The sequence below is a fragment of the Pelobates fuscus genome, chromosome 6 (assembly GCF_036172605.1).
Source record: "Pelobates fuscus isolate aPelFus1 chromosome 6, aPelFus1.pri, whole genome shotgun sequence".
Taxonomy (NCBI): Eukaryota; Metazoa; Chordata; class Amphibia; order Anura; family Pelobatidae; genus Pelobates; species Pelobates fuscus.
In genome coordinates, this window is record NC_086322.1 from 46,401,109 (window position 1) to 46,418,377 (window position 17,269).

At 39.8% G+C, this 17,269-nt stretch overlaps 1 protein-coding gene across 1 annotated transcript; it reads right to left on the minus strand.

The window, feature by feature from the left end:
• Positions 1 to 1,729: 1,729 nt before the first annotated feature.
• On the minus strand, positions 1,730 to 14,342 carry LOC134614171 (transmembrane emp24 domain-containing protein 11-like). Its single transcript, XM_063457659.1, has 5 exons — positions 14,166 to 14,342; positions 11,998 to 12,098; positions 11,527 to 11,652; positions 3,990 to 4,136; positions 1,730 to 2,025 (listed from the first exon to the last, which is right to left on the minus strand). Exons 1-5 carry the CDS (start codon positions 14,296 to 14,298, stop codon positions 1,876 to 1,878), a joined length of 657 nt encoding a protein of 218 aa, XP_063313729.1. The 5' UTR covers positions 14,299 to 14,342; the 3' UTR covers positions 1,730 to 1,875.
• Positions 14,343 to 17,269: the final 2,927 nt, after the last annotated feature.

Consider the following 17,269-nt stretch of genomic DNA (forward strand, 5'->3'; position numbering starts at 1 on the left):
TATATATTCCTGGCAAGGGGTTATCAGAGGCTTGGGGGGAAAATAGGGACTAACAGGGAAGAGGTAACCAGAGGGATGGATCCTACCTCTCCCGGATCTCTTTCAGTGTTTCTTTCTCTGGCTCTGCCTCTTCTCCCCAATCCCTCTCTTTTTGTGTTCCCCAAGAGTCTGTCCTATTTTTCTCAATCTATACTGCTTCCCTTGGTAAACTCACCAGCTCCTTCGGCTTCCAGTTTAATTTCCATGCGTATGACACGCAAATTATCTGCCCTGATTTCTCACCATCTCTCTTGACTCATGTCTCTGACTGCCTCTCTGCTATTTCCAACTGGATGGCTGCTCATTTCCTTAAACTTAACCTGTCCAAAACAGAACTGGTCTTCCCTTCCTCAAGTGTTGATACTCCCTTGTCTGTTTACCTCCAAGTCAGTGGTGCCACCATCAGCTCTACCTCGCTGCCTCGGTGTTCTCTTTGACTCCGACCACTCCTTCACCCTTCCTGTCCAATCAATTGCCAAATCCTGCCGATTCCATCTCAAAAACATAGCACACATCCGCCCCTATTTAACGCCATGCCACTGTCCTCTCTCACCTTGACTGTAATTCGCTTCTCCGTGCTCTTACGTGTTCCAAGCTTGTCCCGTTACAGTCTATAATGAATGCAGCGGCGAGGCATATATTACTGTCTGCCTGCACCTCCCACGTCTCCACCCTCCGTCAGTCCCTACATTGGCTACCTATACCGTTAGATATAGGGCTCAATTTAAGATCCTGCTACTTGCTTACAAATCTCTACACAATGCTGCTCCTACCTGCCTATCTTCACTAATACACAAATATGTCCCATCTAGGCCCCTACACTCTGCTGAAGACCTACGTCTAACTTCTGTTCGTACTCCAACCTCTGATGCTTGCCTTCAAGACTTTTCTGGGGCTGCGCCATTCCTATGGAACGATCTTCCCCTGTCTATTAGACTTTCACCTACTCTCCACTCCTTCAAAAAATATTTGAAAACATGCTTCTTCAGGAGTACATATCAATTAAACTGTGAACCTCCCAGCACCCTGATTCCTCTCCTGCAACTGTCATCAAAACACTAAGCCCTCAGTGAATACTAACCTAGCAACCTACTTTTCTACCCTTACCTTTTGTGTCACTATACCCCACTCCCTCTAGGATTGGGAAGGAAGAGGTTAAGAGTGGGTATGACGGTTGATTAACAGGGGCTAAAGGGGGAAAGGGTTAACAGTGGGTAGTGCATGTGGTATAAAAGTTCTAGTGTCTAATGCTGTATTTGTAGTATTGTGGGCATGTGTTGAGTGATGCAAATTGCACCAAGAAGCTCCAGCATGCCTATATAGGTGTGTCATAACTGAGTCTCATAAAGAATTAATGGAGCTTGGCCATTGGTGGATGGTCCAGCTGAAAAACAGGAATCAGGGGAAAGTCAAAGGGAGAAATTAAATGCAATCAGAGGAGGAGCAGAAAATCTGATAAAATTAAAGATTAAAAAAGGTACTTCTAAAGCAAATTTTTACACTGTTTAGTGACAGTAGGTTTGCTGTTGTGAGGGAGGATATATATATATATATTATCTATACAGTTCCTCTAATAGTAAAGCCAATAATATGTTTTTGTGGAAAGAGTTGTAGATGCATCATAAAAAAATATCTTGGTAGGTGGTAGAGTCCAATGGAAAATGTAAAAAAGAGACAGCTTAAGACAGAATATAATTCACAAATAAGATTTATTTATTTTTAGGTAGGAAATGAAAATACTGGATGGGCGAGTTGCAAGTGTCACATGTGAAAATGTTTGTTTCTGTTCTTTAAATATACACTTTTATCAAAAACATTTTTATTTTCCATTGTGGTTTAAACAACTTTTTTTGCAATGAGGAAATCTTTAAAGCGTTTGATTTGCCAGATTCCAACAGAAGTTAGGATCACAGTCTGTGCAATCGCCCACCACAACACATTGCTGTTAGTGTCTTCACTCTTTTGCCTGTAGTGTTCCTCTCGTAGCTGTGTGATAACAAGAATACAACTCTATTAATTGCAATATTTTGTCTTGGAGATCAAGGCACTATTATTGTATGTGTGAATTACCATACGCACAGGGCTGTAATATATTTTTATTACCATATGTTAATCGTAAATATTGTGTCCCAAGCAAGGAAACATTTTCTGCATGTATCAAGTCAATGTTTCTTGTATAATTTCTTTAATCTTTATAAAATTTAACATTTGTAATATAATAGTGTATTGTTTTTTTATAACTGTTTGTTAAAATGTGTGGATCTTTGTCTGTTACATAGATTCATTGTTGGTCCAGTGTTATTATGGAGCATTCAATCCTGATCGCAAATGTTTGTTTAATTTTGTAAAGCCCATTGGAGACTGGGCAAATTCCAAGAGCCACTTAGCAAGAGCTGTTACAATTTTATTGCTGACAGTTTTAGGGGATTTAATACAGGTATCTATCATTTTTGCATATTTGCATGTACTTTGTCTTTCCAATTTTGTTTTGTCATGCATAGTTTATTTCTCTTACGGCTACTCACAGTTCTTCCCAGCCAGACTAAGCAACCAGGAAGAAGGCTTTTCTTTTTTGCATTTTTTCAAGCTACACCCTTGCCAAATTTTCCTTCATCTTAAAGGGACACTATAGTCACCAGAACAACTACAGCTTATTGAATTTGTTCTGGTGAGTAGAATCATTACCTTCAGGCTTTTTGCTGTAAGCACGGTATTTTCAGAGAAAATGCAGTGTTTGCATTACAGCCTAGTGATAACTTCACTGGCCACTCCTCAGATGGCTGTTAGAGATCCTTCCTGGGTCATGGCTGCCTAAAATGCATCCAAACATTCAGTGTCTCCTCCCTCTGCATGCAGACACTGAACTTTCCTCATAGAGGAAATGCTGATTGGCCAGGGCTGTGTTTGAATCATGCTGACTGTGCCCCTGATCTGCCTCTTTGTCAGTCTAAGCAAATCATATGGGGAAGCATTGTGATTGGATCAGGCTACCACTTTGTATGATGTCAGCAGACAGCTTGTTTTTCTGAGGCAGACAGGGCAGAGCCAGCATCTTCAGGCTTGAATACAAGTAAGATTTATACTATATTTATGGAGGAATGAGGGAGTGGATTTAACACTATAGGGTCAGGAATACATGTTTGTGTTCCTGAACCTATAGTGATCCTTTAAGCTCAGACATTAAAGCGGCACTGTCAGAATCTGGGGACTTTGCAGAATTTGCAAAGACCCCTAATGTTGACATCATCGCTGATTGCTGAGGGGCAGGTTAAGGTGAGTTCTACCAGGAGCCTACGTCACTGCGGGCTATGGAGGAGACCGCTGGATCCTCCATAGACAGAGCCAATTCTTAACTGATGGTCACGGCTGAGGTGAGTGACACTTCTAGACGGTGGTAGCTTTGTCCACTTCTCTAGAAGTGTCAGCTAGAAGAAATATACAGATACAAAGTAGTCTCAGTATATCTCTTGACTGCATTGGAATTCCAGCACAGTTCCAATGAGTATTATGATTCTATCTTTCTGAAATACTAATTTTTCAGGCAGGAGGGGGGAGGCGACAGTGCTACTTTGAGTTTTTACAACGTGCTCCATTCTTTTTGTTTTATAGTTATCGTGTGCACAAGTGTTTCTAGCCATTGCCCGATCTGTTTGTTTGTGCTAGACATGTCGCAACTCCTGCCCTTGTGATGTATAAATAAATAGTCAGTGACCTGATCCTGTTTAGTAGCTGGATATGTGTAATGCCTGTTTTTTCACTTTTTATGGCAGCCGTGCTTTCTTGAACACACTTTTATTCCATTTCTGCTATTTGATCGTAAGAATCTAACCTGTAAGATTCGGGTAAGAAACTGAGACCTCTGGGCACCGTAAGAACTTAATTTCGAGGAAGTTGTTATGGTGCCCATACAGTTCCTTTTAGTTGTCCTAACCAGTATAGAGAAAACTTACTCTTTGATATTCTTGTTCTTTAATTATATGATTGACTTCCCCCATGAGATGCTCAAGACCGTATGTAACTTCCTTTACTTTATCCTTGGTATCAATGGTTGCATAATCTACAGGATGTTCTCCTACTTGTATGTCAAAGTGGACACGCTGAAAACAAAATAAAGCTATAATCAATCTTGGTTACTTAGCACATACATCTCAAACTAAGAATTGTCATATTCACAAAGTCTAATTTTATTTTGTCACATAGTAAAGACTGGTTGGGTGTATTCAATAAACTAGGTTTCGTGAAGAACTGACTGGTGAATACACATTTTTCACCAAAGCTGTCTTACAAAGTTGGAGAATTTTGTTTTCTAGTAAAGCTATTTTGCCCTAACATAAGTAATTAGTTCTCCCCAATTCTTGTACGTTTATAAGCCTTGTAGTTTTATCATCAAATAGTGTATAATTTAATGTAAATGGTAATTGTATGAAGACTTAGAAATGTACTCATACATTGTGAACTTTTGATTTATCAGTGTTTGTTTTTTCTGTCACATCAAGTTAAAGGGACACTTCGGGCACCAATACAACTTTAATGCATTTGATAGATTTTGGTGCTGTATTTTTTTTTTTTTTGCATGCTCAGCGTCTTATAGTTTTTGCTCAGAAAAAATAAATACATGTTTTGCAGAATGCTGCACCCTCCTATACCCTTGCATGCCTTATCAAAGGTATGCACAGATGCTCAACAGCACTGAGTGAGATGCTTATAATTCATGGTTTAGTTTACGTCCACCTAGGCATCCTGTCCTCCTAATGCAAGTTGTTTTGTAGTTCAGACAACTTAGTGCTACCAGTGGCTGATCTGTATGCATACTTTTTATAAGGAAGTATTTTTCTGATGTGAGAGGTGTGGCTAAAGAGGCTTATAGAGCAGCATTATGCAAAACAGTATTTAAATTTTTTTTTTAATAAATTAATGCAAAAACTATAACGATTACAGCATATTACAAAACCTACCAAATGCATTAAATTTGTATTGCTGCCTGGAGTGTCGCTTTAAGTAGAATTATTTTTTTTTGCAAATTCGTATTTCACCCATAATAAAATATAAGGCACCCACTATCGTTCGTAGCAAAGGGGGACAGAAACCTGTGTTGCGCCAATCTGGCTGCAACTCCAGATGTAAAAGAAATGGTCCTGCAATTCCCCAGATGTGTGCAAACCTGTGACCTCACAGCAACATTTTTTTTTTTTTTTTTTTTTTAATTCTTTATTTATGTTGTGCATGGATTGACAAACAGATTTGCACAGCCACAATAGCTGGTGCAATATTATCAATAAACACTAGTGAACAACAGTGTGGCTTTATGTACAGTGCACATTTTCTTTCTTTTTTTAAACAGTGGAGGATTATCTTATGAGCTGGAAATATATGTCTAGATTGCGCATCTATTGCATATTTACCATAGGATGTACTGTCTAGACTGAAAGTAAATTATAGCAAAAGAAATAGATTGAAATACAGCACAAGTAAAACATTTTCTCGGCATTCGTGAGACATATTAGTAAATTAGTAATAGCGATGAAGCCTAACAACAATTTTGTAGAAAAAACACGAGTTAGTCAAGATAAGGTAGTTTGTTTAAGTAGGGGCACATTGTTAATTTATACATCATGCAGGCTAAACAGGCTAGACAGTATAAGTCTGGAGTAACTAGTGAGGGAAAGTTGCTAGACTTGGTCTTAGACCTGATGACAGGAGTGGCAATTTAAACAAGGCAGGAGTATTTACATCTTACATGCACATTTTACGTGTTAGGCTATGGTCTAAGCATTAATAAATGAGAGCATGGGCAGAAAAATCATGGAATAAATGGGGAAAATTGTACAAATTAATTAAAAAAAAATGGTGAAAGATAAGCTGCAGCAAACAATATGTCAGCTGTGTAGCCTGGTGTATGCTCAGATTTTAATTTTAAACCAGTATTGTTCATTGCCACCTGCGTGTGGAACGAGAGCTTACAGCAACATTTTGACCTTCGCTTGACAAAGATCTTGTCAATGTCATATGTTTCTATTAAATGGCACGTGTTATAGATTTTTGCTCAGAACTCGAGGATTGTGGTATCATTTGTTTATTTTTTCTAGGGTAGGTAATTGTCAGATGTAGAACAGTGTCTGAAGAATATGACGCACAGTATGTAAAACAGGTGAACACGAACTTAGAATGAATCCGCATTGGAGGATTTTCGGCAAAAAGGCGCAATAGAGACATTTAAAAGGAACGAGGACGTGGATTAGTATCAGCATTGCCATACACCCCTGAAGAAGTCCGACCAAAGGACGAAACGCGTAGGGCCAGGAGATAAGACATAGTGACTTTTAATTTTGTATGTTTTTATTTATTTTATTGTTATATTTATGGATCTGAAACTGCTATCTGGTTGCTGACCACAGAAGTTTGTACTGCAACATATTTTTGATATGCCAGTGTGACGATTCCAGCTTCTAAGTGTGATTGAATAAAAAGGTGTTATAATTTTTTTTAAAGATACACACTGTGTTCTGCTTTTCTCTTTTCTGTTGCATATATGGCTGATGATTGAAAGTGACAACAATAACCAAGTCCCTAAAGAAACCTTTATGCGCCTGTTATTTACTTATTCCTTGTGAGTAACCTGTTGGCCACTCACATTTTCACTTATATTTATGCCTTCCTTAGGCTATTTCACAATTTTTAGATTGTATATATTTTGTATTTGTATTAAGAAGGTTTGAGGATACTTCTTACAATCGAATCAACTATATAAGGGTAATTTAACCACTTATATGTTTTTCATGTGTTGTTTGTTTTGAATATCTTTATTGTTGTCATAATATAAACGCATTTAGCGAACCGAGTCATATTAAAGCAAATATTTGCCCACGCAGGGGCCGAAACATTGGTAAGTAAAGGTATAAACAGTTTGTCGCTTACGCAGAAGCGAATTAGTCTTAGCCTGTATAACATGACATAAAGGATTGGTTCATATTGTCAACTGGCCTATGTACTCAGATTAGTATTACAGTTGTGTTATAGTTTTGTTGTATACTTATTGTTGCCGTAGCATTTGTGTGTGTGGCTCCTGCTTGTATGGGTATGCATAGGTCGCCCACGCTAGGGCGCATATATACGGTGCTTATGTCAGTATGCATTACGTCGCCTATGCGGAGGCCATCTGGTTCATGTTGGTGTAATACCGTTTGCGTATACTTGGTTAGTTGTTCTCACTTGACCCTGTTAGTGCTCGTGACGTACCATTGTCTAGTCTGCTCTGGTGTCTTTTGGTACAGTGTGTCCGCCCAGTGCCTCCTGAGGGGCTTATCTCTAACTTTTTACCGTGTCTTGTGTTGCACCAGTTTGTGTTTTGGTATGGTGCCCGTGCTGCCAAGCATCCATTGCCTTGTGTCTCTTGTCGTGTTGTGGTTGTGGTTGGCTGTACCCTAATCTCGTTTGGTCTGGTAATAGGTGTAGTTTGTGCGTGTGTCTTGCTATGTTGCCCTAACTACGGCTATGGGTGTCTCGGTAGTTTGTGTGTTCTGGGCGCTGCGGGGCTCTAGGTTCCGCTTTGTGATAGCTTGTTTGGGTATCTGACTGTCGTTGCGTGTTGTAGGCGGATTGGTATCTCCGCCGCCAAGTGTGGCTGCTACAGTCCTGGGTGGTATTCTATTGTGGTGTGACTATGTGGCTGATTCGGTTCCCGTGTGCTGTTCCCTATTCGGCTAAGCCGAGGTCTTGTGCCTATTGATGTTCGGTGAGTAGTGCCCGTTCCCGTGTCCTGGTATCACTCTTTGTGAGGTTCGTCGGGGCTTAGTTGTATGTATGTGTGTGTGTTTCGTTGTGAAGTGTTGGGTTTCTGTACCCTGTGCGCTTTTTTTTTTTTTTCCCCCTTCCCTGGGTGGCTTACATTAGTGTCCCCCTCCTTGTCACGGTTGGTCGTGTACTCATATCGGGTGTGGGTATTTTTGGCATTATGTAGTGTTGTGTCGTTCGTACGGTGTCTCCCGTCCGTCGTGTTGAGCGGGGGTGTCCAGTTTTAGATCTGTCCGTCTAGGTTTGCTTCTGTGTCCGTCTTGTGTGGTGCGTTAGTGGGTCAGGTCTGGTGTCCGTATGAGGGGGGTAGGTAGTGTGGTTCAGGTAGGGGGGGGGTTATGCGTGTCTCCATCCCCTGCTGCTGCCCCCCTTCGCCACGTCTCTCCGTTCCCCGTCTGGTCTCCCGGTCGCTCTCTCCCGCCTCTCGACCCGTCCGGCTATTGCGGGGCCAGGTGTCGTTGGAAGTCGTTTGATGTGGTTATTCTCAGCCAGTGGAACCAGCGTTTGGTGTATCTGTCTCTGAGTTTTGGGGTGTTTGCCTTTATATCTTCGTATTTCCTGGTGTTATCCACCTCCTCCACCCATCTTGATATCGGTGGTATGCTTGCCTGCTTCCAATAGATTGGGATGGTCGCTTTGGCTGCGTTCAGCAACCGCGGTATTATGGATCTGCCATATAGCTGTGTGGCTCATGTGTTGTTTGGGGTGCTAATCTATTTTGGTTATATTTTGTTTTTTCAAATTGTCAGATGTGTCTATTGTCATATTTTCCTGCAGCACATGGCTAATACAAATCTACATTTACAAGAATAGGAGGAGCTTGTGTTACATTGTAATGTGTGTGTGTATAAAAGGCCTTGCTTTAATATTGTTTGATAACCTTTTAAATTAATTGTATCCTTTTGAAGACCGTTTTAAAACATTTTCAAAATATTACAATATCAAAAAAGATATTATAGCAATAAAAAAATCTATCAACAGATCAAAAAATGTCAATAGTTTTTTCATAATATTAAATCAGTGTAACAGTTTATCCAAAAATATGAAATAGTTTGAAAAGCTTATTCAAAATTCTTCAAGGCTGAAGGTCTTTCAAATGCAAATTAAAAAAAAACATCTGCACTTGCCTTTCAGTGAAATAAATATTTATTATTTTTTATTATATGATGATATCCAAGCACCAATATATGAGCAAAACTATTTTAACTCAAGAAACCAAGAATTGTAGTGATTTGATTTTTTTTATATAGTTTTCAGTTTCTTTGTTTTGTCCTCATATTTGTCTCTTATCCATTCTCCACTAGGAATGGTATGTGGCAAAAATAAATGCTCAAATTGTGGTTTGACCTATAATATTCTTGGGTGAAAAACATCTAGAATGTGAACCTATGCCGACTTTACCAGAAAATGTCTCCTGCCAATATTTGCATTAAAGGAGTACTATAGTGCTAGGAATACAAATCTGTATTAGCACTATGGTTCCCTCTGCCCCCCCTCCCCTTCCGGAAAAAAAAAACCCCTCGTTACTCTTACCGTGTCCCTCCGCCTCCTCCAGCATCATCTGAAGGGGGGTCTAATGCATGGTGAGCGCTTTGGGCCCTCCTCAGAGGAAAGCATCAACACAATGCTTTCCTATGAAGATTTTAACAGACGATGGATGTCCTGATGCAAAGTGTCCGTTAGGCAAACTAAAGTTCAGTAAAATCCTGGAAGCCACTCTAGTGTCTGTCTTAGTGCTGCAGTGTAAACATGGCAATTTCTATAAAACTGCAATGATTTACATTGCAGGACTAAGGGGGACAGGGACTCTGCATCCAGACCACTTCAATGAGATTAAGTGGTCTGTGTGCCTATAGTGTCCCTTTAAATACATGGACAACAACTCCAGACAATGTGAACTGTTTAATTCTGAAGTAAATCTATTTATTGCATGTGGTTACTATACAGTCTTTACTGGCCTCTCCATCACAGCAGTAGTATAATGCAAGACAGTAGTGCTTTTTTCAGCACGTCTCTGCAATATTAGTTCAGTTTTATATTTCTGAAGCTTGATTGCATTCACTTTAGCATAGTCAGGATAACAGCTCCTGGGAAAATGGAGTGTGAAATTGTCTTCCTCTAAATGGATGTGTGTTTGAATATTTTTCCATGAAATCTCGGTCTAAACATTTTATGTCTGTACCACAAATTTTGACAAGTAAGCTATTATAAATGCTACATTATTTAATTTAATAGAGTTAGGCTGCAATAGGTGTGCTGTTGCTACCATGTGATGTTTGTGCTAAATGAAGATAGAATGTCTGCCATTCAAAAGTATGGTCTACTTTACTACAAGTTTACAGCACTACACCTTCCTTGAAGCACATTGACATGCTATTTGTAAATCTATACTTCTTAACCCCTGTTCCAGAATTGAGTGTAAACACATTTATTTGTACATACTTTGCAAAACAAAATGTAACCCGGAAAGTCTCATTCAGCCACATTTATACTCCATGAATGATTACTAGTCTGTAGCGCAAGCATGTCAAACTCAAAGGCTAGCACGGGCCACATAAACAAGGTTTAAGTTTATGTGTACTGCAAAAAAAACAAAACCTTAAATTTTCATAGAAACATGGGTTTGTTTTGAAAAGTACAGTATAAAATAAAAAACAGCATCCCCCTCTATACTAAATCCCAGCACCCCCCTCACATTGCCACTACCAGTATGCTACTCCAGAGTTCAGCCTCTGGAATACCCCCAATGGAGCCGTCCGCATACTGTGCTAAATGGATCCTCCTGCTACTCCTTGAAAACCTGTGACGGTGGAGCACATTGACGTCAAGTCAGAATGTGACTTGGTGTTGAGTGCCTCCGTGCACCTCCAGGTCCTCCACTGTCCAGCCGCGGCCATCGCAACACTTACCAACACACACTGACAGACAGACACACACTCACTCTCTGACAGACAGACACACACTCTCTGACGGACACACACACATTGACAGACACACACATTTACACATTCTTGCACACACCTGCATCATTTTATTTATTGCTCCCTACCTTTGGAAGCTAGAGTGGGGCCTCTCCCTGATCTTCTCTCGGGAGCTCAGTCTTCCTGCTCCCTCACGCTTGCAGTTTAGGGATGCCGAGTGCCAGAATGACGTCATATCCCGGCATCACAACAGAGGGTGCATGCGAGGGAGCAGTGAAGAGCAGGAAGACTGAGCTCCCTCGCTACCGTCAGGGACCACTCCTCTCCGGCCGGGTAATTTTGGCAGAGTAGGCATCTACAATGTGGGGAGAAAAGGTGCCTACTCTGCTTTAGTAAGCATGGAAAACTTGAGGCTTGCTGGGCCGCAAAAATATTCATTGTGGGTCACATGCAGGATGCGAGTTTGACATGCTTGCTGTAGAGAAACAAATGTATCTACCTGAAGCCACTTGCCGCGCCCTGCAAGTGTGCTACAAATTTCAGCTCATCCTCTCTTTCCTAATAGTAAATTCCTAATGGATAACACCACTCCTACAGTCAGAGTTGGGGAGGAGTACTATATCAGGGGTAGGCAACCTTCTGCACTCCTGATGTGGACTACTTCCCCATAATGCTCTTACACCCATAATGCTGGCAAAGCCTATAGCACCACAAATTGCCAGCTTATATGCAATTCAATAAGTGTATTTCCTGGTGCAACATGTGATTAACCTACCAGCTTGTTTGAACCAAAAGATATAAGATTTGTAGAATTTGACTGGATACAGATAGTGTGCTCTCCAGGGGAGTGTGAGGTAAACATAAATTTCCCTTCAGGCCCGTACAATTTTGATAACAATGTCTGTAGACAAAAAGAAAATAGAGTTAATCACGTATAGCACTTTACATAAATACAAATGGTCACAAAACCCCTTAGTAACCCAATATGGTCTCTAAATATCTTGTGCTAATATGAAATACACTGCTTATTTTGCATTTGGAGAGATATACAGCCTTGCAGATGTTAAATGTGTTGGACATTACACTTAAGTATAGAATGTTGGTCCATAAATGGTTACATTATTGCTTGAGTGGCTATTGGATACTAGTTTTCTGAACCACCCTGCCAACTTTACAGTATTATTTATTATATTATTTTGAATACTTTGCTGGATTTTAAGTGAAAAGAGAATAAAAGCCTGCTTACCTCATCATTCGGAGCTTTTACATTGACATACATTCCTAGTCCAGGTGCAGATGGGAGGAAATCATGTTTGTGCATATCCCACTTTTGTAACTTATAACGTCCTTGATACAAATAAAAATGTTACTGTTACACAGAATACAAAATGCAAGTGTTGCATTGCTTTACAAAATAATGGGGTTAAAAGCAAAATGAGATAGTTTAAAAGGGGGCAGTTGTAACTTTCCTCACAGTTCCATGCATTGTTTGTAATTGTGGCTGAGGGCTAAGCTACAAATCCCATAAAACATTGCTGAACAGAGGTTTATGGTATAAGAAATAAATGCTTTGGAGTCAAGCATACACTATTAAGGTTTGATGCTGAAATGCTGTATATCAAGCATGTCAAACTCAAAGGCTAGCACGGGCCAAATAAACTAGGTTTAATTATATGTGGGAGGCAAAAAAAAACCAAAAGATGACATTTTCATAGAAACGTAGGTTTGTTTTGAAAAGTACAGTATATAAAAAAAAAAACAGCAACCCACTTCCCCCAATCTGCTAAACCCCAGCCCTTGTTTTAAAAAAATATATATATATTAGCCAACAAGAAGACTCCACTGACATTGCCGCTGCCAGTATTGGACTTCAGGGTCCAGCCTCTGGTATACCCCCAATGGCGCCGTCCGCACCATGTAAAACCCTGTGAAGGTGGAGCACGTTGATGTCACGTCGGCATGTGATGTGGCGTTGCGTGCCTGTATGCATCTCCGCTGTCCAGTCGTGGCCATCGCAACACTGACCAACACACACTCACTGACAGACACACACTCACTCTCTGACAGACACACACACTTTGACAGACACTGAATCACTGACTGACAGACACACTCATTGACAGACATACTCACTGACAGACACACACACTCATTCACTCTGACCGGCACACAGATACTGATAGGCACACAGACACTGACAGGCACACACTCACTCACTGACAGACACACACGCTAACACATTCTTGCACACCTTTACATAATTTTATTTATTGCTCCCTACTGTTGGGAGCTGGTGTGGGGATCTTCTCTGAGGAGCTCTGTCTTCCTGCTCCTCACTGCTCCCTTGCGCGTGCAGTTTAGTGATGCTGGGTGTTGGAATTACGTCGTATTTTGGCACCTAGTATCACCACAGAGGGCATGCGCAAAGTGAGCAGTGACCTCTTCTCCCTGGCCGGGTAAATTTTTGCAGATTAGACACCTGCAATGTGGGGAGAGCAGGTGCCTACTCTGCCTTAGTAAGCATGTCAAACTCGCGGCTCACTGGGCCGCAAAGATATTCATTGTGGGCCATGAGTTTTGACATGCTTGTTGTATTAGATTATGCTCTTATGATCTTTACTGTTGGACTACAAGAAGAACTCTGCTTCAGATCCAGTACTGTAATCATACTTCGGTCATGGCAGGGCTTGTTGAGCATGTACATTGGCCTGGAGGAAAATCATCCTTGAGCGCCTGATGATTCAACAGAGAACTACTTTAAGTTTTTCAGCTACATTTTCCTAATTTTTAGCTACTGCTAGATACTTACGTTCCATTAGAATTTGCCTTTATAGAGTAATGCAGGGGTGCCCAAATGGTCGATCCCCAGAGGTTTCAGATCTACAGCTACCATAATGCTTTGCATGTCTTTAGAACGACAAAGCATCATGGAAGTTGTAGTTTTCAAACATCAATGGATTTTATTGGGGGCACCCCTGGAGTAATGGAGTGCTGACCCCCTTTCCTTGTACTGGCAATTCACAAATGAGTTAGGTAGGGTAAACAATAAGCATTTATTTAAGGACATGGAAAATGCTTTTCTGCAGTATGTGGAATGAATATTATCCAAGGGTGAATCTATCTAATCAAAATGATGCTCCCAAGTTACTACTTTGATTATTATATTTTTCTCTACATATTGTGGGGAAGCTTTTTACATGTCCTACTCCTCAGCTTAAAATAGTGCTATGTGTCCAGGAATACACAGTGGACATCGAAGCAATTGTTAGGATTCTCCTGCAGACATTTATCACCTTCACAATTGTCTCTGTTTATTAATATACAGTAAACTTGCCATGCTGCTTCCATAACCACCTCCCTTCTAGGGTCAAAATGGCACACTGAAAACTGTACATACACATGGTGTGATCTTACCTGTAACCAAAATGTCTGAAGGAATGTCTTCGATTAGGCATGCTTCCTCTTTTTCTGCTATATGGAAATACATTGCTAGAGAGGCAGACCAGCAGAACATGAAGATTATTAAGCGAGCTCCCATTGCTCTCATGATGGCTTGTGAGTTTGGAGACTTCTCTTGGATGACTGGAAACAAACACCTTCTGTGTAGTTTAAGTGTTTAAGCTATTGATTTGTATGGGAAAAATGCATCTGGTTGATGTTTGTTCTTTAATGATTAACATACAATTTGCTATTGGCTTGTACATTGTACATTGTAGGATGGGCGATATTATACCTATTTAAAAACTGGTAAAATTGTAAGTATTTACAAAGTAGCTTTGTGGTGGCTGTCCATAGGGTCATGTGCCCCCTCCTGCTGTTTTTTGTTGCAAAGAAAATGTAAATACAAAGTGTCTGTTATGAATATATCTGCAGTTTACATATTCCCTTTATTGATGATTGAAGATACAGCTGGTTTTGAATAAGGCTTGGCATCATATTGGGTTAAGAAGTCATTCTCATGATACCATTAAAAACAACAAGTCAGTAATTTTACAGTGACACTATAGTCACCAAAACAACTTTAACTTAGGGAAGCAGTTTGGGTGTGTAGATCATGCCCCTGCCTCACTATTCAAATATCTGCCTTTAGGGAGATAGATCACATTTGTTTCTGTTAATGCAGCCCTTGCCACAACGTCCCTGGCTGTGACTCACACAGCCAACATAAGAACATTTTTTTCATTTACAATCAGATCAGAAACTTACTTTAGGAGTTTTTATCTCCTGTACTATACATTGAACTTTAGTCACACACTGAAGACTCCTACATGCTATTAACTGAGCAGAAGATAAGAAATGCGAAATGAAACACACAGTGCAATAAAGGAAGTTTAAATATAAGTTCTTTCTTTACAGGAAGTGTTTATGAAGGCTGTGCAAGTCAGATGCAGGGAGGTGTGGCTTTAGCTGCATAAACAAAGCCTTAAGAGGCATGATCTATATTTTTGTATAATACATTTTTCTGCTGTTCTCATTACTATGGCTGAATGTATGTTATGTTGTATTTTAAACAGAGTAAAATGAAATGGTATAGAAAAAAAAATGAAGTTTTTTTTCTAGATATTTTCAAATTACAGAAAAATCAGTGTTCATGACTAATGTTCGTCCTCTGCACCATTTTTAAAGGACTGTTTACACACGTTGAGAATGTTAAATAAAGTTTGATTTTGTATGAAGCAACACATCTGCCAGTACCTTCAAGATGGCTACCAGCTAAGCGTATCTCTTAAGCTTACCTGGTAGCATTCTCTTTTCAGACTGTGTACACAACTGTATTGATTATAATTACTGATACAGGTAGTTTGAAAATATACTCAAATAATGTCTACGTTCATTGAGTAAACATTTGTTTAGTCAACATGGCTTCTATATAATTAGCAAAACATGTTAAGGTTCCTCATCCTCTGCAACACTATTCTCACCTCACCTGCACTGTGAATGTTTACATGGTGTGTTCAATAAAAACATGGCAACATTTCATTCTTTGTGTGTTATTAGTTTAAGCAGACTGTGATTGTCTATTGTTGTGACTTAGATGATCAGATCACATTTTATGACCAATTTGTGCAGAAATCCATATCATTCCAAAGGGTTCACATACTTTTTCTTGCAGCTGTATAGTCTATAGGAAGTCCACATGAGTACCCACACATTCTCACACACGGTCTATAAGCCATTTAATCCCTATTGTAGGATGCACACACACTGTAAGCCATTCAGTCTCTACTAAATTTCATGTAATCCTTCCTTTCTATTTCCAGATATCAAAAACTCTAGAATACTAGCTCTGGCAAAGAAACATAAAGAAAAGAAGAAAAAACAGTGGTGGGAAAACTCAAAAAGGTACTATAGGTGAAAGAAAGCTAAAAGCTGTGTTGAACACAATACCATCAAGGAAGAACCTAATTGAAATAAACAAGAAGAAAAATTCTAATTAAGAGAACAGCTATTCTCACTTCAGCAGGTAAATCTCTCTTCCATCAGATCAAAATACTTTAAATGTTTGAGATGATGGCCAATAGAAAGCAGGTAATTGTCAGTTTGTAGGGCAGAGAGGGCAGAGAGGTCCAGCAGAAACCAGAAAACATTACCCAATAACAGCCAGAGAAGATTAATGTACACACTTATAAGCCACTTCCTTCTTCATGATGCAGTCTCCACCATAATAAAGGAGAGTTATAAAGAGGGCCAGATGTTCCACATGAGAGCCTTAATAGACACATAAAATATTTGTATCTGAGAATCCCAGGCACAACCATTCAGTTGCTTAATTCTGTAAATGTAAACCATTTTAGATTGGCCAGCGAAGAGACAGAGAAACATGTGCTTGCAAAGCACATGAAAACATTGGCTTGAAGATAAAGTAGCTTTTTTTAAATTTTTTTATTTTTTATAATTCTTTATTTTGGTTTGTGCATTGCAAAAGTCGCGAGCCATCAAAGCTCGTATAGATATATCCTGCAACATGTAACATAATACTACAACGAGCGTAAGACAGGCATTGCATATGTGCACTTTTTACAATTATGTTGGAAATAAACAATATAAACATTTGCGTCAGGCATCGCAACTCCGATCATCTGTAATACAGTATTTACAGCAGGACTGATTCACAGTCTCCATACTTTAGTACAATTTCTGTAGTACCCACATGCCTCTGCTATTTTTCAAGGTGCTTTCTTTATGTTTGTTTGTCGTATACGGCAGTATTGCCCGTCTAGTAAGCCCAGACACACTCCCAACCACTTGTCTCCAGAATAATAGTGGATAAAGTAGCTTTATCCAATACACTGTAAAGGCCAGTGTGTGTAGTGATAATGACAAGTCCTGCATGTACACGACATGCAAAAAATGCAAGAATAAGGCATCTCAAACAACACTGTGTTCTTCAAAAGGGAAACGACATCATATTGGTGAAGTGGGTCACTAAATCTGTAGTTAGGAAATGTAATGATAGGTCTACTGAAGGGAAGGAAGAAAGGCATTTGAGAAGAGTCATGTGTGAAGTCTGGTGGAAT